This window comes from Euphorbia lathyris, chromosome 3, assembly GCF_963576675.1.
Source record: "Euphorbia lathyris chromosome 3, ddEupLath1.1, whole genome shotgun sequence".
NCBI classification, from domain to species: domain Eukaryota; kingdom Viridiplantae; phylum Streptophyta; class Magnoliopsida; order Malpighiales; family Euphorbiaceae; genus Euphorbia; species Euphorbia lathyris.
This window is the reverse complement of record NC_088912.1, coordinates 52,010,819-52,032,621: the sequence shown is the minus strand read 5'-3', so window position 1 is coordinate 52,032,621 and position 21,803 is coordinate 52,010,819. Positions and strand designations below refer to the sequence as shown.

At 37.2% G+C, this 21,803-nt stretch overlaps 1 protein-coding gene across 1 annotated transcript in view; it reads left to right on the top strand.

Annotated features, from left to right (window-relative positions):
• LOC136221542 (uncharacterized) overlaps nt 1–21,803 on the top strand; it is a 59,806-nt gene that overhangs the window by 10,806 nt on the left and 27,197 nt on the right. The window contains exons 5-16 of the mRNA XM_066008912.1: nt 4,913–5,029; nt 5,780–5,930; nt 9,934–10,181; nt 10,341–10,514; nt 13,954–14,030; nt 14,102–14,219; nt 14,662–14,745; nt 19,108–19,203; nt 19,386–19,487; nt 19,752–19,820; nt 20,666–20,761; nt 20,832–20,933. Of these exons, the coding sequence (XP_065864984.1) occupies nt 4,913–5,029; nt 5,780–5,930; nt 9,934–10,181; nt 10,341–10,514; nt 13,954–14,030; nt 14,102–14,219; nt 14,662–14,745; nt 19,108–19,203; nt 19,386–19,487; nt 19,752–19,820; nt 20,666–20,761; nt 20,832–20,933 (1,434 nt within the window). The remainder of the gene's footprint in view (nt 1–4,912; nt 5,030–5,779; nt 5,931–9,933; nt 10,182–10,340; nt 10,515–13,953; nt 14,031–14,101; nt 14,220–14,661; nt 14,746–19,107; nt 19,204–19,385; nt 19,488–19,751; nt 19,821–20,665; nt 20,762–20,831; nt 20,934–21,803) is intronic.

Here is a 21,803-nt window from a genome sequence, read left to right as displayed (position 1 = left end):
TTAGTCGAGCAACAGAACCATCAGAGTTAACTTTCACAGCAAACACCCAACGACATCCAACAGGTTTCTTACCAACAGGTAAATTTACCAAGTCCCAAGTACCATTAGCATCCAAAGCATTCATTTCATCAATCATGGCCTGGCGCCAGCCCGGATGGGATAACGCCTCAGATACAAATTTAGGAGTAGTAGTAGAGTCAAGGGAAGCAACAAAAGACTGTGAAGGAGAAGATAAGCGCTCATAGGAAACAAAAGCAGAAATAGGATGGGAGCAAGATCTTTTACCTTTACGAAGGGCAATGGGGAGTTCATCAGTGGTTTGGCTTGACTCAGGAGCAGGATCTGAAGGCGGAGCAGAAATTGGTACTGGATCAGAAGCAGGAGGTCTCTCACGTCGTGAATATACCTGAGTAATAGGTGGCTTAGGGGGACAGCCATCCGAGACCTGGTGAACTTGATAGACCAGCCCATCATCAACATCAGTATCACCTGTGGAGATATCAGACGCCATGGAAAAGAACGGAAGATGTTCCATAAACGTGACATCAGAAGACACAAGATATTTATCAAGAGAAGGAGAAAAACACCGATACCCTTTTTGAAGACGAGAGTATCCAAGGAAGACACATTTAATGGCTTTGGGGTCAAGCTTAGTGACTTGTGGACGAACATCCCGAACAAAGCAAGTACACCCAAAAATACGAGGTGACACAGGAAACACAGGTTTATGAGGAAAGAGAGTACCATACGGAGTCTCACCTTGTAACACGGAAGAAGGCATACGATTGATCAGAAAACATGCTGTAGAGACAGCATCAGCCCAAAAATGTTTAGGAACACGTGTTTGAAACAAAAGAGCTCTAGTAGTTTCAAGAAGGTGACGATTCTTGCGTTCAGCAACACCATTTTGGGATGGTGTATCAACACAAGAAGATTGATGAAGGATACCATTCTGGATCATGAAAGACTGAAATTGTCCAGAAAAGTATTCTTTAGCATTGTCACTTCGGAGTGTATGAACAGAAACATTAAACTGTGTTTTAATTTCAGCACAAAAGGTAGTAAAATGCGTAAATAATTCAGAACGATTTTTCATTAAATATAACCAAGTAGTTCGAGAATAATCATCCACAAAAGTAACAAAATATCTGAAACCAGGTTTCGACACAACGGAACAAGGACCCCAAACATCAGAATGAACTAATTCAAATGGAAAACTTGACCTTTTATTGACTCGGGGAGGGGAAAACAAACGGTGATGTTTAGCAAACTGACACGACTCACAATCTAAACTAGACAAATCCTGAAACTGAGGACATAATTTCTTCAACAGTGGTAGAGAAGGATGTCCCAACCGACAATGTTCATCAAAAGGTGTGGATACACTAGAGAGGGCAACCGGTCTTCTAACAGTTGTATCCAAGACGTAGAGACCGCCAGATTCCCGTCCACTACCAATAATCTGCTTCGTCATGAGATCCTGAAATAAGCAGTGATCAGGGAAAAATGAGATAGAACAATTAAGTGAACGAGTAAGCTGACTCACAGAAATTAGATTGAATGTAGATCCAGGCACATTAAGAACAGAAGAGAGGGAAAGAGAAGTTGGGTTAATAGTGCCAGAACCAATAACAGGGGAATGTGTACCATCAGCTATAACAACATGTGAAGGAAAAATTTTATTATGAGAGGTGAACAATTCAGAATTACCTGTCACATGGTCTGTTGCACCAGAATCAATGACCCATTTTGAAGACGAAGAGATGAGGCATTTATTAGAATTACCTGAATCAGCAATAGCAATGATAGGTGAAGTAGAATGCTGAGGAGCTAATGAGTCTTGATACTTAGCATATTCATCTGCAGTAAGGGTGTAGATCGGGCCAGAGGATGTAGCATCACTAGTAACAACATGAGAAGACCGGTGCCTGTGCTGCCCCTTTGCCTTAAGTTTGGGACAAGTACGCGTGGTATGACCCTGCTCATGACAGTAATAGCACTCAAAGACTCTGTTCCCTTCAGTTGGATATTTGGTGTCCCGAAAGACTCTGTTCCCTTCAGTTGGATATCTGGTATCCCGAGTACCACCCTTAGTCGGACCTTTATAAGAGCGGTCAGATGAAGGCTTGTGACTGACTAGAACACTGGAAGCAGGAACCACAGGAGTGGGTGACAGAACCAGCCCACTTCGCAAAACACGGCTAAGAGCTTCCTCAGCATCAGGAATGGTGGCACTAGAGAGAATCTGAGAAGTGACACCCTCAAACTCAGAACCAAGTCCACACAGATAGCGAAGAACAAACATTTGTTCCCGTTGAGCTTGCAACACTCTTATATCAGTACTCAAAGGCAGCAATTCATTCAACTGCTGAAAAATTGCCCTCAACTGCATATAGTAATCCTGAGCAGATTGACCCTGACGATCAGTAGTATAGAAGGACTTATACGTATCGTATAAGCGAGACAAATTATCCTTCCCAGCATACATATTCTGCAGATAGTCCATAAGTTGCTTGACATACTCACAGTGACTAACCAAACCAATAATAGACGCATCAATTGAGTTCTTGATACCCAAAAACAAACAGGCATCATCTGCCATCCAATCCTCATCATCTGCTTTAGGATCATCAATTAAATGACGGGTCTTTCTGATGCTACGCAGATAAATCTTAATTGTTCTAGACCAGTCTAAATAGTTGGAACCCGTCAATTTATGATCAGTAATCTTAGGAGAGACTGTCATAATGCTACTAACCACATTTTTACTAGATTCAACTTTCTTATCTTTGTCTTGAGCCATTTTAGTAAAGAAGAAACACAACCCAACAAGTTTCAGCAAAAAGGAAACACAAACAGGGACCAACCTTCACGGGTGCGAAAACAAAAGTCGCCGGAACACAAAATCGACTGGACAGGGAGGCCGATCGGAGGGAGACGAAGCCAACGATGTTGGTCGGAGTCGGATCGGTGGCCGGACGCGCCGTCACGCGCCAGCGCGTGGAGGAGAGTCGCCGGAGTCAGATGGCGCGTGCGGTGCACTCGCCGGTCGGAATGTTGCCGGGCCGCCGCGAAACTGCCGATCGGAGGATGGGTAGACTGCTGGGCTGGGCGGTGAGGCTAGGTGATGGCCGGAAAAACCCTAATCGGAAGAAGGTGGAACCCTAAATCAGTTTGCACACTAGGGCAAACACAAAAAGAAAAACGCTGCACACTAGGGCAGGCTCTGATACCATGTAGTTTGAGAAAACTCAATAGTGTATTATTGGAACAATAGGTATTTATATACAAAGTGGTATAGATGCTAATAGGTCCCTGAACTAATATGCTAATAGGTCCCTACACTAATATCTATATGCAATTACATACATTACAAAGACAATTAATGGAGCACTATCGAAATAAGAAGAAAGACTTGTATATGGTTTTCATTGACTTGGAGAAGGCATATGATAAGGTACCAAAGGAAGTACTTTGGTGGGCCTTAATAAGGAAACACATTTCGCGAAAATATATTGACATCATAAAGGACATGTATGTGTGCACGAGTGTACGTACCAGGGTTAGGAAGACTGAAGAGTTCCCTATTACGATTGGAGTGCATCAAGGTTCCGCACTTAGCCCATTTCTTTTTGCTGTCGTTATGGATGAATTAGCGAGTTCACTTCAAGACGGCATACCATGGTGCATGTTGTATGCAGATGATATTGTGTTGGTTGATGAGACGAAAGAAGGCGTGATGAGGAAGTTGGAACTATGGAGACAAACTTTGGAATCTAAAGGCTTTAATTTGAGCCGAAGTAAGAGGTAATATTTGGAGTGTAAGTTTAGCGGCGATAGAAGTAGGGAGGCAGGGACAATCACCCTGGATGGGAGGGTTGTCCAGGGCTCGAATTGCTTCCGTTATTTAGGGTCTATTTACGAATGGAGAAATGGATGGAGATGTTGCCCATAGGATTAAATCTGGTTGGTCGAAGTGGAAGAGTGCTACGGGTTTCCTTTACAACCCCGGCGTGCCTAAAAGATTGAAGGGAAAATTATATCGCACGACAATTAGACCTGCATTGTTATATGGTACGGAGTGTTAGGCAGTGAAACACTGTCACATTCATAAGATGTCGGTGGCGGAGATGCGTATGTTGCGATGGATGTGTGGTCATACGAGAAAGGATCGGGTGAGTAATGAAATAATTAGGATAAAAGTAGGGGTTACATCTATTGAGAATAAAATGAGGGAAAACCGACTAAGGTGGTTTGGCCATGTAAGACGAAGAGTGCTTGATCCGCCGGTTAGAAGGATTGAAGAGTGGCAAAGGGATGCAATAGTGAGGGGTAGGGGAAGGCTAAGCAAACTTGGAAGATGGTGATTGAGAGTGATATGAGTTTATTGGGGATGAAGGAAAATATGGTAGTGGATAGGACGGAGTGGATGGAGAGAATTTATGTCGCTGACACGACTTGATTTCATAGTTTCGTATGATGGTTCATGTTAGCCGACCCCGAATCATTTCGGGACTAAGGCTTTGTTGTTGTTGTTGCTGGTTCCATGACAGGAAGAAATATGGTAGACTGAATTTTGCCGGACCCAAAACCCACCAAAACAGTTTTAGATTGTCTCCTATCAAAATAACCATGAATTTAAAGGATTAAGCTTTTACTGATTATTATTGTGGGGGTAGCATTGTTTTCTTTGCTCTACGATGCTCCAGGAAACCCATTGTCTATTGTTCACATCAAATGGGATTGGAATTTTTTATATGGAGTTTATCATTTATCATTTTTCCACTTAATCTCTCAGACAGTATTTTCCTTTCTTACGCCGCTCAACAAATTAATCTTTAGTATAAAAAATAAATAAATAAGTTACTTGTCAGTGTTCTGTTTTGATATTATTTAATAATGTATATTACAGGCGATTCCTTTCCTTGTGGGCTGTCCAGCATGCTTGAGGAACTTTTTAAATCTTTTCTGTGAGTTGTCTTGCTCCCCGAATCAAAGTCTTTTCATCAATGTGACATCTACTTCTGAGGTGAGGCCTGTTTATCAGAACTGTTAAGAGATGTTCTGATAGTGCTCCCTTCTTTTTCTGTATTTGTTGGGTCTGCTTATTATACAGGCTTGTGTTCCCTCATTCTGTTGATGTTGGCTTTATTGAATTTTCTGGTTGATTCTGGCTTTATGTTTCTCTATTTATTTTATTCTTTGTTGGACTAAACTGATAAAAATGAATGGCTTAGCAGAAGCTCACTTAATCTGTAGTATTTCCAATATTACTTGGGCTTAACTTTGTTGTTTTGGGAGAACGCTACTCCATTTCATATATTGAAAGATAAAGAGTTTATATGCAAGAATGATGATAGGAAGTGGACAAATATACTAATCCCTATAATTTCTCCTTTACTGCTCCCTAACAAACTTAATTCTTTCCATGAATCTATTTGAATGCTGTGAATTTCTCCAGCAACAACGCTATGTAGTTTAATCATGACATCCTACATTCTTGGTATTATGGTCATTGTGCTTGGGAATATGAAACTCTTGTCAAGAAAATGGCACCAGCATGTTTTACTTTTCAGTGAGCCATGGATATGCCCTTTTTTGGGGTGTGTGGAATCAATCAGCATTACTTTTTTTAATCAAAATAAGAATTTGGTCTCAAGTTTGTGGTTAATAAGTTGATTGTGAAAGTCTTGGGTCATTTCATGTTTGTAAGGGACAACATTGGTATGGTTTCTTTTAGATCATCTACGTCTAGCGTTGTTAATTTTCATTGCTACAGGTTGGTGGAAATTTGACAGTGGATGGCATTGACTATTATTTATCTGAAACTTTTAGTCAAGGGCTTTACAATTCCTGCATGGATGTGAAGTTTGGAACCATGAATACACGGGCAATATTATTTGTTGGTGGTGGTGCTACAAATTTCACAGGTGAGAAACTCACTACTTATGTGTTGGTGATTGACTATATGGTGCGGTGTGTTTCTTATCAGCTCCCATGTGTACTCAGTTTGCTGTATTACAGCTGTTGCCTGAATTTTGGAAAATGAGTGCTATGCTTTACCCTGTATGAAGTTCGAGGTCTCTCTGATTTATTGAGGATTTAGATATCGTTCTTGGTGCCAACATTACATGTTTTTCTGCTTAAAGATTCCCTTTGATGCATCCATGTTCCACCTAAACAAGATTCATAATTACATCGAGATTGTTGCTGAGTAATATTCTATGTTGATCCCCTTTTTGGCTGTAGTTGCAGGAACGGGAATCTGCATATCCTATTGAGCAGTTTATTACTTTATTAAGGAGTTGTCTGTATCATAATTTTGAAACCTGGACCAGGTTGACCGATTCACGGTTGACCCAGCCAGTTGAAAGGTTTTGACCGGTTGTTAGAGAAAGAGGGTTTTATATCCAAATCAGACCGGACCACTGACCGGTTCCGGTGTTGTTTTCAAAACAATGATATTTCCTAAATAGGTTGTTTTGTGTATTCTTTCGTTGTATAAACAGTTTACTTATTTTTTCTTCTATAATTTCTTTTATACTACTGCCCTGTTCTCTTTAAATCTCTCTGTGCCTAAATTACATAAGAACTGTTAGAAATGTCAAACACAGAGACGACAATAAACGAGAAATGTTGTTATATTGATAGATCTCACTAGTAGGAACTTACAATGTAAGATGAACCAAAGATAAAATTAGATAAGAGCTAAAACTCTCTAATCCCAGGAGAAGTCTCCCTCTCTACTCACTCAGTAGAGCCACTGCTAGGCAGTCAACAATAGCAATACTATCCTCCCTTTTTTCTTCCCTATCTCCCCTTAAATACTCATGACCCATACCCTAAATAATAATGACTCCTACCCTAAATACTCCTAGCCTTTACAACTCACCCTTCTAGAACATTCTACTAATGGACTAGCTATTCTCTATCATTACCTTCCCCTTCAAAGCAGTCTTGTCCTCAAGACTGTAGGTAAGGACTCATAATGGATAGTAACCATACCAATCCTTAGTTATTTTGCAGTACCATAATTGTTTCTTGGCCCAATTACTTGCTACTGTATGAAACATCTCTGGAGAGCCAAGACCGTTGTGGATCCATAGCAAAGAAGAATTGCCCAGTCGTAGTGATTGTAAACAGAACATCAGCACCATCAAGTTAACTTCGAATAAAAATGAATCATCCACATTATTCTTAAATTGTCTGCCCTCAATGAAGTCAAAGACCCACTCAATAGTTGTGGTACGCTTCTTAGGCAGCAAGACTCCATCAAATTGCTCAAGAATGAAGAAATAAATGGTGAATTCAGCATGTAATTCAACGTCTTTCTCGCTACCCACATGGTTCAAAATCAAAGGAGTTGTATTCCCGACAGCGGACCCCTTCACAGTTTCAAACAGTCCACTGTATCTCGTTATACCCCACCATATCCATGAAAAGTTTCTAATCAAATTCCAGTTAATAGTCCCCTGCAATTTTCCTCTGTTACAACCATCACCCCATGAGTATATGATTGCCGATAAAGATGAGAGTTCGAGGACTTCTCTCCCACCCTCTGCACTATTAATCATAAAACAATCTCTCTCTTCCTTGATGGTTGCAGTGTTGGAGACCAAAAATACCCAATTTGGAATGAGAAAGGATCTAAAACTATTCCTCCTTGGTCCATAATACTCGATATATGTATGGGTTCTGTGGCTCTGACCTGTTCCATAAAAATTAGGTTTTGAAACTCTTCTGAAAGCTTCAGTTGTAAAAACATACAAAGCGAAACGTCGCTTTTCTAGTGCTCCATCGCCGGTCTTTGTCGAATTCCCAGCAGCCGAGTTGTGTTGTGGTGCTCTCATTACCCCATTAACAAGCAAGCAATTTAGTTTCGGTGGGCAGACCCACAACAGCATATGGGTCGGCTTCGCTATGTGAGGAAACAACATGTGGGTGTTCACATTGTGTTCCCCAATTTTAATTTTACTCTGTTTTGTCGAACTGAAAACAGAGGAAAACTGGTTTGTGGGAGTGATAATGTGTCCTTTAGACTCTAAATGCTGAAATTGGAGGTCTTCACATGCAGTATTAAAAGGTGGGCTCCACTCAACAACCCAATTACTACTAATTTGTGAAGCGGTGATGGTGGTGATAGTGGGAAAATAAAAATTATGGAGAAAGTCCACCTGTCCACCATTGAAATAAGATTTAAGTGTTTTTCTTTTTCCCACTGCCATTGTAGAAAGTGGAGGAATTCTGAACTGAGACTAGAACTGAAATACCATACTTCAAACGACGAAGATGAGACCTCCGATTCCATTGCCATGTAAAAACAGTCGTCGTTAAACCTGAGATTTCCCATTTTTCTAACGGGTGTATGGTCTTGACCCGTATCCACAAAAACCGAATCCCACAGATCCCTATGAAGGAAAAACTCATCACGACTTTCCACATGTACTACACCATCCCTTTGAATCAAAGTCGGATGTAGCTTCTTCAACTCCATGGCAAGGACCTTTTCAAAAAGAAGAGTGTCTTGAACCGATTTCTTATGCTCAGATTTCAAAAGTGCTTCCCTCACGCGCTCCTTATCTCCAGCGATTGTAACCTCTGCTGTGGTCCCCAAATCAAACGGTGGAAAATATCCACCTTCTTCCTGTTGTAAGTGTAAACCAACCTCTGCCAGCAGCGATAATTTCTTTTTCTCGCCTCCTTGCTGTATTAGTTGCTCCGATGGTGGGTGTACGATGTACCTTGCAACCTCTGTACGATAGTTATCCGATTTAGGAACGATGGGTGAACCGGAAACAACATCGAGAATGGTTTCCTCTCCTTGCTGCTTCATCCCGTCACCTTCCTCTTCCTCATCCTTCAAATCTGAGGCCAAAACTTCAACAATTTCTGCCTCTTTGTCCGTTAGTTCCCCATTAGGAATTTCTGAAATTCCAAATCTCTCTAGAAAAAACTCTTTAAATTCAAACCAAGTTGAACAAGGGTAGATTTCAGAAATAAGGTCGAACCAGTATTTGCAGGAAACCTCCAAGCATTGCCGAACTACAGAGAATCGTCGATTTGCTGGCGTTCCATTGAACTTTAAGTATCTCTCAAGGCACCTTAACCATTCCTCTTGATCCTTACCAGAAAAAATAGGTGGTTCCATCAAATCTTGTAGCATCTCTGTCATCTCTCTCAAAGTCTCCTTCATTTTCTCACAACTTCTCACAAATCTATCAGTGGCTTCTGTATTTGCCATGATCCGGCTTCAATGCATCCGGCAGGTCGGACCAATGTTAGAAATGTCAAACACAGAGACGACAATAAACGAGAAATGTTGTTATATTGATAGATCTCACTAGTAGGAACTTACAATGTAAGATGAACCAAAGATAAAATTAGATAAGAGCTAAAACTCTCTAATCCCAGGAGAAGTCTCCCTCTCTACTCACTCAGTAGAGCCACTGCTAGGCAGTCAACAATAACAATACTATCCTCCCTTTTTTCTTCCCTTTCTCCCCTTAAATACTCATGACCCATACCCTAAATAATAATGACTCCTACCCTAAATACCCCTAGCCTTTACAACTCACCCTTCTAGAACATTCTACTAATGGACTAGCTATTCTCTATCAAGAACTGTGATTAATAATGAGTTCATCATTCTTGAAAAAGTGAGCTGCTGCCTGAGTGTGCTATTTTGTCTTTTCATTCATAGTGCTATTTACTTAAAGGTGATATTGATGCTTCTTGGAAATCATGTGCTCGATCACCTTGAAGGCATGCAAATTTAAAGGACCTCAACAATATGCATGCCCGATTTTTTAACCTAATTTTATATATGCAAGTACCTGCATCATACTTTTGCCTATCTTTGTGTCCCCTGTTTCAGGGTGATAGTAATGTTATTTCTTCTGAGCTCTAATGTTTCTTTTTCTTCCCCCCAATTAGAATGGCTTGCATTCATTGGTAACAAAGTACCTCCTGGAGTTCCTGGGTCACCATATGCTATTGATTTTAAGTCGAGCATCCCTGATGTATCTGACATGAGACTTATGGACGTCCCCATTTATTCATGTGGAGATACTTTATTGGGCTGCTCTTGTGGTGATTGCCCTTCAAGTGCAGTGTGCTCAGATTCAGAACCTCCTACTCCACACAGAGGAGATTCTTGTTTAATCATAGCTTGGCCTTTCAAGGTTTGAAATGTGGAAAGTTCCAATGGCTTCTTCTTTGGTTTGATTCTTCTCCTGAATTGATTATGGAAATATCGTAAAACATGGTTGGATAATAATATAACAATTGAAACTGCATTTTGGATGCATTATTAGTTACTTGGCTATTGACAAATGGTGCAGGTCAAATGCATTGATTTCTCAATGGTGATTGTATATAGTCTTCTTATTTCATTACTTGGATGGACTTTTCTTCATTGGAGAGGAGAAACAGGAGATGCAGGTAGTGCAGAACCATTATTGAAGTTTAAGGATGTGGATGAATATAATTCCAGTAACATCTTAATGGATAAAAAGGTAATTTCATGTTCCTGTTTACCTATATTTCTCCCTTTTCTTGCATTCCAATAAAATATCTGCTGCTTCACCCGCGGAATGAGATATTGCCAAATGGTACTTGTTAATGGGCTTAATATTTTTCTTTTCCATATGTTTGATCAAGTCCCATAAGTGAAATTACAACTAGCTGATGAGTGCAAATTTTGATCTTAAACTTCTATTGATAATTTTATTTAATTATTCTTTTACTTCTGTTCGATGTCTCGAGATCTTTGGCAAGGGATCGGACTTGTATATTTTGACTTATCTGGTTTAGGCATCTCACATTAATTTCTTTTTATGGTCATGAACATCTGTAAAATTGATGGAGAAATCCAAAGCTTTTTGTGTGTATTTGCATTTTTGTCTAGTCTTAGTCTTTTTAATTTGTCTAAAAAAAAAAAAAAAAAAAGGGCGGCCCGGTCGCATTACGCGTCCCCGCTGAGCGAGGGTCCGGGGAGGGGTCCCACCACAAGGGTGTATTGGGGGCAAGCCTTCCCTTGCCAATTTAATTGGCAAGAGGCCGCTCCTAAGACTTGTCTAATTGGTGGCTATCAGCCAATTGGTGGCTATCAGCCAATTGGTTAAAACTTGAGTTGTAGGTCTCCAACTTGTTAAATATAAGAGCATCTATAGTGGTTTGTTACTTCCACCTAAGCAAAAGTAACACCCTTATATAAAATACCACTAGAAAGGTTTATTACTTCCCATTTTAGTAGGATGCACTTGTCATAAAACAATATATATTCATTCAATTAATACAATTAATAATTTTTACTCAACAAAATAATTAATTAAATACTTATTAGGGTTAATTACAAGTAGATGGCCGGTGGTTACACGGATTTGCAGATGGATACCTATGGTATTTTTCTTTACAAACGCAACCGTGTGGTTGCAAAATTTTGCATTTTTTTTTCACTTTGTCAAATTTGGCCGATAACGACCTCAAAATGAAAATTTTCAAGAATTAAAGTTGTTTAGTATTATATTTACTATGGAACCATATTTTAAATTTTTCAAAATCACCATTTTTTGAGTTTTCTCTCTTTAAACATTAACTTTCTCTATAATCCAAACAACACCTAAATGACCTCAAACCTAAAAAGTTGAAGAATTAATTCATTTAACGCTTGAAAATTTTCATTTCGAGATCGTTATCGGCCAAATTCTGACAAAGTGAACCCAAATGCAAAATTTTGCAAACCACCGGGTTGTGTTTGCAAAAGAAATACCACAAGTAACCATTTGCAAATCGGCGAAATCACAAGGCATCTATATGTAATTAACCCTACTTATTATTAATCATAAAAAATGTTTATCCAACAAAATAGTATGAAAAAGAAATATTGAAATGAAAAAAAAAAAAGATTGAGGGACTGAAACAGACTTTTGAGGCATTAAAGCATAATTTTGAAGGACTAAAATAGATTTTTGAGGGACTAAGAGCAGCTCTAGTGCAACCAATTTGGTTGTTACTTCCTACAAATTGGTTGTAAACAACCACTATGGAGGCTGTTAATAAATTTGGTGTTACCAAGTTTGGTTATAAACTTTATCTGACACCAATTGAATTAATAAAGCAAAAAAGGAGTGGAAATTGAGAGACAACAAATATTTTTACTTTCTGCATCTGACAAATATTATGTTTAGTCCCCAGTTATTAATTAATACTTTTCTCTTACCCTATAAAATTCTGAAGTAACAATAGCTCCTAATGAGTTGCAACTTTTGGTTGTAATTTATCTTATATGGCACCCCCAAGTTGTTATCTCCCATTGGAGATGCTTTAAAATAGTTATTTGCACAAAAGTAGGATAGAGAAGAGTTGTTATCAATTTTGGTAACAGAATAAAATTAGTAACACCACCTCTAGTGGTTGGTTACAACTAATTTCACAAAGTAACATGAAAGTTACTCCCAGATTGTTACTATCCTTGATAAAGAAGCATGTCCATTTGACATGTTACTGGTGGTATTCTGGTTTCTAGCCCTTTAGACCTATAAGTGTGATTTTATGAGTGAAACATTTGTTATTAATTACATTTTTGTACCAGGTTAGATGTAGAAGGCATTGATTGACATTCTCCCTTGTTAAATGGATTCTAGAATCCACAGGATTATTAATAATGGAACAATCTGGTGAATTGGAGATACGGATGCTTTTGTCTGTATTACTGGGAGCATTGGTATATCTGTTATGATTGAATGACATACTCCAATCCAAAGAAGCATACAGTATAGAAGTTGCTTTCATGATAGCCTAAGGGTGAAAGAGTGTTGTGACTTTAAACAAGGATATAAACTAAGAAGCATTACAACCATGGATATAAAAATAAAGAAAATATCTCAGATACTAAAATTCTTACCTTTGCAACTGTTGGTGTAACAGCAGTAATTAGTAGGCTTACACTTGAAATGGGCTTGTCTGGAGCCAGAGTGTATAAGAGATTTACAGCGTAGCGTTGCTTAAAGTGATCTTCATGAAGCTTTTAGTTTTACAAATTAAAAAACATTTATACCTGTTGCCTTTTTATACTATCATCTTTAAATATTCAAGACACGAAGCTATTTTAAACATTTCACTGGTAATATGGGCATTTTACACAATGAGGCGACCAGTTCATGAAATTACAGTTTGGTCTAAAATCACTAATTTGTCTTTATTCCTCCATTTTGGTGGCTGCTTATCACAATTATCTATCTTGACCACTTTCTCAATATCAAAAGCAGAATATTTCATGGGTGGTTACAACAAATGAACATAATACTTGAAAAATTGTTCTATCTCTTTTCTTGCCCTGTTCCTGCAATGATAAGTTCTTTCACTTGAAGAAGTTTCTGAACATTTACGCTGAGCTAATAGAAATGGTTCTTGCATACAAGTTACATTTCTTGAACCATGGACCCCAAATAATTATTTTTAGTTAAACAAATAAATGCATGCAACCAGCCTGTTCCAAAAACTCTTGAAGTTATTAAGATCACCCCTATAACTATAAGGAACAAGAATAAGGTACTCGTGCGTTAGGGGTGCCAACCTAGTTGGGATGTCTAACCTCTTAATCGCGTCCCAATCTTTCATTAAAAAAAAGGAACAAGAATAAGGTACTCATTATGTTAGTCTCCCTGTATAGCTTCTTGAATCCCAAAGTTGAGGTTCCTGGATTACCTTACATCTTCACAGAGTATAGTTGATTGCTTAATTTGTGTTTGAGGTGGTCTCAACTCTTGCAGATTTCAGTGTTCAACCTGGCTTAGTACCAGAATCAGCCCTTTATTTCTCTGTTGGGGTTCCTTTCACCAGATTTTGAGTTTCTAGTATTGCTTTACATTTTTTTGGGTCCCATGGTTATTAAGAATTGGAGATAATCAACTTAATGGAAATGTTCTTACCTACTTTTTTCTTCAATGGCAGGCACATGAGATTGCTCCTCAATTAAGAAATAGGTTTGAACTTCCCATTGTTCAAGGATACATGTCAAGCTTTTATAGGTAAATGCTTTATTTCCTTTTTACAATTTATAGACATTTACTATGCTGATAAAATTCGGTGTTACATCCAGGCAATATGGTATATGGGTTGCTAGAAATCCTACTCTTGTTTTATGTTCATCGGTGGCAGTTGTGCTTGTACTTTGTGTAGGTTTAATTCGATTTGAAGTGGAGACCCGACCTGAGAAGGTATTAGACTTCACTCTCTTTAGAATCATGGAAAATAGTTTACTCGTTTTGGTTAGGTTTTTAGGCAAGTAGTTTTTTATAATCAAAGTATGTATTATCTGTAACAGTCTCGTGATTATGTAGTTATAACAAATAATTATGCTTAATGAACCTGAGTTTCTCAAGCATGGAGTCTGTAACCCTACTTGATTTCGATGTTTCTTCTCTCTCTCTCTGTCATTTTGCAAGTCTTGTGGTTATATAATGTATGGCTTTTGCAATCCTTATCAACTCGTTTAGGTTTTCGAAACTAGTTTTTCCTTTATGCCATTTGTAACTGAGATCATTGGATTTAGCAAATTAATATGCCAGTCGTTTCATTATTTGTAGGATGCAATCTTTCCATTTAATATTTGTGTTTGGCATTTGACCAGCCCAACCTAATATTCGACAAATATCTTAGTTGTGGGTAGGTCCTCAGAGTAAGGCTGCAGAAGAGAAACAGTTTTTTGACAGCCACCTTGCCCCCTTCTACAGAATTGAACAGGTTTGCTGTTCGCTAAATGTTTTACTTTCTTTTTCTCTTCTTGTTTTATTTATGCTGGTTTAACTTCTCATACTCGCTGGAAGAAAGTACAAAAGAATAAGAAAAAGTTAGAAGTCAATCTCAACCAGCTTGATTGTAGATATATTTCTGTGTACTCCTTTTCACACACACATATATTAGTTTCAATACTGGACCTGCAGAAGACCTCTTCACTAGGTAATTCCATATAAATAGTATTATCTCATGAAAGGCTTCACCTTATGTATATCGTGGGAACTAGTGATGTTATTAGCATCAATTAAAAGGTCTCAATCAAGATGAAGTGGAAAGGATGAGAGAAATCTTGAACAACCTAGAGAAACTGATAGTTACATGTATTGTGGCATATTCAGGTAGGCATTCTTTTTCATTTGGATTAAATGCCTTAGAAAACCTATTTGAACAATCTTGGAGTATGGATTCAAGAGCCACAAATCCAAAGATTTCACAATGTAATCTCAATGCCCAAGCAATAATAGATGAATCCTTAGTAACCGTTGCCCAAGCAATAATAGATGAATCCTTAGTAACCGTAGCTAACATAGGAGATGTCAAATAAACTTGTGCCTTTCAAGATAAGGATTCGAGGAAGATGATTGGAAGTGCTAAAGAATGGAATGGTCTTTACTATCTTGAGGATTTAAAGGGATTTAACATATTCAAGACTCCCTTATTCATTCATGTATGAGTCTTTGTTATCAAATAAAGAAAAATGTCTTTCTATGTAATTGTATACGTTAATTATTAAATATTTGTTTTTTCATTGTTTACAAAATTTGATGTTAAGAGCCTTCTCTGTGATACGTATGAACTTGCAGAGAACAAACATGTACCTTTTCCAATTAGTTATAAAAGAAGCATCTATCGCCTTTACCTTGTTCGCACTGATATCTATGGTTCCTTAATTGTTACACATTTCAGGGGCACCATGATTTGTGACTTTTATTAAATGACTGCTGCGGAGTTGCCTGGATTTTCTTGCTCAAACACAAGTTAGATGTTAATTATGTGTTTCCAGATCACGTTAGATGTTAAAAAAAAAAAAACTAATTTGGTGTAAATACCAAACAACATACGTCAGATAATGCCAAAGGACTATTTCCACCAAATTATCACTCCTTACTGTTTGAAAGAGGGTACAATTCACCAGTAAGAATAGCATCGCCTAAAGAAAAAATGGTACCTTTTAGATAAAACTTTGAGCATTGTTGTTTAAGAAAAATGCACCACAATATATTTTGGGGAAGCAGTTCTAATAGTCACTCATCTCATTAACAGACTACCCTCTAGGGTCTTAGGATTCAAAAGTCCAATGGAGGTTCTCTCTTCATTCTTCCCTAATATGCCCACTACAAACAATCTTTAACTCACATTTTTGGTGTCCTTTGTTCATATCTTTAGTCAAGTACGTGGAAAATTAGATCCTAAAGCATTGAAGTGCTCTTTATGGGTTATTCATCAACTCAGAAAGGGTATAAATGCTATCATCCTCCTTCCAAAAAGTTCTTTGTCGCGGGATCTAACCCTTAATGAGTAAGAAGCCTACTTCATCCAGGCTTGGGTCAATTGAAAGGTACAAGGCAAGATTGGTATAGAAAAGATATACTCAAAAGTTCGGGATTGACTATTTAGAGACATTTTCTCCAGTGGCCAAGATGAATACATATCAAAATAATTTTATCTCTTGCTGCTGCTAACTGTGGTTGGGACCTATAACAATTTTTTGTGAAGAATGTGTTTTTGCACAGGGATCTTGAAAAGGAGATTTACATGGAGGTTCTATTCAGGCTATGGAACAAAGGCGACAACCAATACAGTATATAAGCTGAATAAATCTTTGTATGGATTGAAACAAGCTCCTCGATCCTAGTTTAGGAGATTCTCAAGGATCATGTTAGCCATGGGATATAAGCAAAGTCATGGAGACCACACTTTCTTTAAGCATTCAACCACCAAGAGAGTCAATGTTACTAGTATATGTTGATGACATTATACTAACTAAGGATGATAAGGTATAGCAACAAGTCTCAAGTAATTCTTTGGCTGAGGAGTTTGAGATATAGACTTTGGGAAGACTCAAGTGTTTTTGTGGGAATTAAGGTGGCACATTCTATAAAAGGGGTTTTTATATCCGAACACAAGTATTTTACTATTTGCTCTAGGAAACAAAGTTGCATGCAAACCCGCTAGTACACCCATAAAGCTAGGAAAAGCAGAGGAAGATCTTCTAGTCGACAGAGAAACGTATCAATGCTTTTAGGACTTAGTTATTTGGCACATACTGGGCCTGATATAATTTATGCACTAAGCTTAGTTAGTCAGGTTATGCCTAACCCTAGAGAAGTCTACTTGCAAGCAGCACACATAATTTTGCAATACCTTAGGGAGCACCTGGAAGAGGGATCTTGTTCAAGAGAAATGGAAACATGACAGTTGAAGCTTACAATGACCTTGACTACGCAGGATCAATTGCTGACAGGAGGTCTATAACAGGGTATTGTACCTTCCTTGGAGGGAACCTTGTGACAACGAGAAGCAAGAAACAAGAGGTAGCAACATATTCTAGTTTCGAAGGAGAATTTCGAGCAATGACACATGGTATATGTGAATTGTGTTGGCTGAAAATTATTCCTAAAAGGCTTAAAGATTAAGTAGGATGGTCCTATGAAACTCTACTGAGATAATACGTTAGCAATATTCCTAGTTAAACATGATACGATGAAACACATCGAGGTGGATAGGCATTTCATCAAGGAGAAATTAGACAGTGGTTTGATATGCATTCTGTATGTTCCAACACAGGGACTTGCTGACATTCTCATTAAGGGGCTAAGTAGCTCAATAACAACAAAGCCTTAGCCCCGAAATGATTCGGGGTCGTCTAACATGAACTAAAATATTGTTTCCAAGTTGGGAATGGAAAATTCCTATTCACCAACATGAGGGGGAGTGTGGGAATCAGTGATATTATTAGCTGCAAATCATAAATAAGATTTTTAATATTATATTGTGTACATAGCTAGACTATATGTATGAATCTACTAAGCTGTAATGGAAGAAAATAAGGAAGCAACCACATCAGCAAATTAGGGAGCAATTATAGGAAAAATATCAAGAATTAGTCGTATGCAACAACGTAAGTACCAGTAATCCTTTTGAATCAATATACAGTTTATGATAAGAAAAAACTTCATATAATACTACTATAATTATAATAATAATTCTCTCAAAAAATAATATAATTATAATAGTAATAATAATCAGTAACAATCTCATTAGATTAAATCAATTTTAAGGGAGTCCAAATGAAGAAAAGAGTGCAATTGAAGTATTTAATTCTTAGATGAATTGTCCTCGAGCAGTTATAAGTTTAATAACATCTATGAAATTCAAAAAAGCCAGTGTCCACATTCCAATGAGATGGAAACCTTAAGCTTCATGTACATACATAGTTACTCATTTTTTGTACTAAGAAGTTAATCATGTTCACTTTTAGCTCTCGTAGTTAATGATGAGAAATGTTAAGGAACCAATTGACCTAAAAGCTTAAGTTGATGGATAAGGCATAAGAATAATTTTATATCATCTTTGACACACCTCCACACGCAAATACCCCTTGGACTCGAAGCTTGTAGAACATAGGTTCATCCTACCATGTGTTGAAATGCCACTAATAAATGGAGTTGTCAGGATTTGAAGCCTCGTTCACTTGGTGTGAGAGATGATGATACCATGCTGTCAGAGATAAATATCAAAGCTATTATCGGGCCTTAACTATCAACTTAAGCTTTTGGTTCAATTGGTTCCTTGACATGGTATTAGAACCTCTTATACCAAGTGGTGGAGGGTTTGAATCCTAACAACCCCATTTGTTATGGGCTTGTGTTGTACACGCTTCAAGCCCAAAAGGCGAATCACGTGCAAGGCTGTGTTGGAGATTAATATAAAAGCTATTATTAGGCTTTAACTATCAGCTTAAGCTTTTGGTTCAATTAGTTCCTTGACACATGTCAAGGAACCAATTGGCCTAAAGCTTAAGCTACAGGTAAGGTCCAAGAATAGCTTTATATATTATCCTTGACAAGAAGGATTTGATTATTGGATTACTTTACAAGTATGGTCATGTTAACTATTCTATGTATGGATGCATATATCCTCTCTTAATCCTACTTCCTTTGTTTAAGCTTTCACCATTTTCCAGATATGTCATGCTCTAGGAACTAGTATGCTGTCATGCTCTCTATTATTTCTCGTTTCTGGGGATAGTTATGTTTCTCCTATATTGAAAGGCTTATAAAGGCACTTGATATTTGTATGTACCAGCTTATATTAGCAACATTGCCTGATCCAAATCATGAGAAAAGGCCTAGTATTGTTACAGATGACAACATCCAGTTACTCTTTCAAATGCAGAAGAAGGTATTATGCGTGCTTATTGCTTCTTTTCATCTTCTTTTCAGTGTGTGTTTATATATACATATACATATGTATACACATATATCTTTTGTTCATTTAGAATGGGAGATATGTGCTTTTGCTAATCACTTCTCTTGTATGTCTTATAAGAGTGGAATTTAAACCTTTTTCCATAATGCTAACAGGTTGACGGGATACGTGCAAATTATTCTGGTTCACTTGTATCTCTAACTGATATTTGCATGAAACCTATGGAGCAGGATTGTGCCACTCAAAGTGTTCTACAGGTTCCGTTTTACATGGTCTTCTATTTTGTTTAATTCTATTTCTTTATATTTGCATTAAGTGAAAAGTTTTCTCCTTCATGTTTCCAGATCTGTATTTATAAGCTACACTTATGAAATTTGAAATATGTGAATGTATGCCCATTTGAAGTAAACACAATCAATATCATCAAAAAAAAAAAGTAAACACAATCAAGTTGTTTAATTTCATTCTTACATCCTGTTCTTTTGTTTGTTTGTTTGTTGGTTTTTTTTTTTTTTGGACAGTACTTCAAAATGGATCCTGATAATTATGACTACTATGGAGGAATCCAACATGTTGAGTACTGCTTTCAGGTATTTTAAACAATCTCCTTCGTTTTTCTATTCACAGAGCTACTTGGAGGATATGCATGAACTTCGGCAATGAGATCTTAAATACCAAAGTCTCTTGGTTGTATTTTTTTAAACTGCAATCTCCTCAGGGGATTTTCGAAAAAGCATCAGGTAGTACATAAAAGAAAGAGAGGATAACTGCTTCCGGATTTCATCATCTATTTATGATTCATTTTGTGGATGCTTATTTTTTATTAGCTATTGATTAAGAAGCCATGTTGCTTGTTCAATATCTGTAAGATTCTTTTCATGGCAATGCCCATGTCTGCATGTCTTCCCCACAATCTTTCTCTTTTCATTTCCTTCACAAGATTATGTGTAGGAATATCTTCCAGCAGTTCAGATACCTGAAAATCTATAGAAAATGCTCAAGTAAATTAATACTTTGCAGATTCTCTGGTTGAAGAAAAATATTTCTAGAACTATGTAAAGTACTTTTTTGGACGTGTACATGTACTTGTATCTGACCCTTTTACTTAATATCAAGTAATATAGGGTACATAACGCACTGGAATTCTATACGTGCAACTTGACCTTGTTATCAAAAAAATTGGCAGGGGAAGGCTTGTTGCCCAAATACACCCTTGTGGTGGGACCCCTCCCCGGACCCTTGCTTAGCAGGGACGCGTAGTGCTCCGGGCCGCCCTTTTTATACAAGTGATTTTGATTTTTTTAGTTATCAAATTTTATCAAATTAATGGTTTGAAATTGTAAATTTCACTAGTATTTGCATTTTTATTCCTATTATGTATTTTCCCTAACCCATAACTGCATATTGGCTGACCCGTGTATCCTTCTGCATTCAGCATTATAGTTCTGCAGATACATGCTTAAGTGCATTTGAGGCTCCCCTTGACCCAAGCACTTCTTTAGGAGGATTTTCAGGGAGCAATTACACTGAGGTAATATGTTCAATCATTTCTTAGAAATATGTATATATCCTAACACTTAAATGTCATTTTTTATTTTCAGGCTTCTGCACTTATTATTACCTATCCAGTTAATAATGCAATTGGTGAAGCAGAGAATGGAAAAGCAGTGGCATGGGAAAAAGCCTTCATTCAGTTAATAGAGGTTTGAGCACTGTACGCATTCCTTGTGTAATCTGTTTGTTTTTCTACTCCTTTTTTATTTGTTATTGCCACCTCATATGGTATTGTTTTTGTACGGTTTTTGTTTGATATTGTTTGAGCACCGTACGCATTTCTTGTGTTACATAGTTTGTTTTTCTACTCCCTTTGTTTTCTATTGTTACTTTATATGTTGTTAGGGTAAACAATTAGTCCTTGTGTGTTAGCCTATTACACTAGTCAGTCTACACATATATTTTAAGGTCATTAAGTTTTGTCTTAATCAGTTCTTTAGCTCCTCCATTTATTTTTTATTTTTGTATATGAAAGTACAAAATTGTCCTTAGTTATATAAGTAAAGAATTTATCTTTTTAACTAATCAGCATATTTGTAATGAAATTTGTGGACTATATATTTACCAATATTTGTATACTTTGTACATACTAGTATAAAAAAAAATCAATTATTTATTCTCTTGAATTTTTATTCTCATTTTTATTATTATGTCATATAATATTTTCAAACTAATGTTAAACATTATTATGGATCTTGATAATTTTACAAACTCGTATTTCTTTTTTATTTTATCCATGAAGTTTATCAGAGATAACAAGTTACACATTTACAATTTTATATAGCTCTACTCCTAATTTCATAATTTTTGACATACTTTTGTTTTTCTTTCCTTTTTTTTTTTTATAATTGTCAATGAAAACAATGAAGCTTGAAAATTTTCTACATGTCTAGTGTTTGGAGTGGAAAGTGAAATCGACAGAGAGAGAGAGAGAGAGAGACGCCGAAGTCTTCAACCTCTCAGGTTAGGCTAGGTTGTGAAAATTATTAGGTGTACAACTAAATTATGAAAAGCGGACT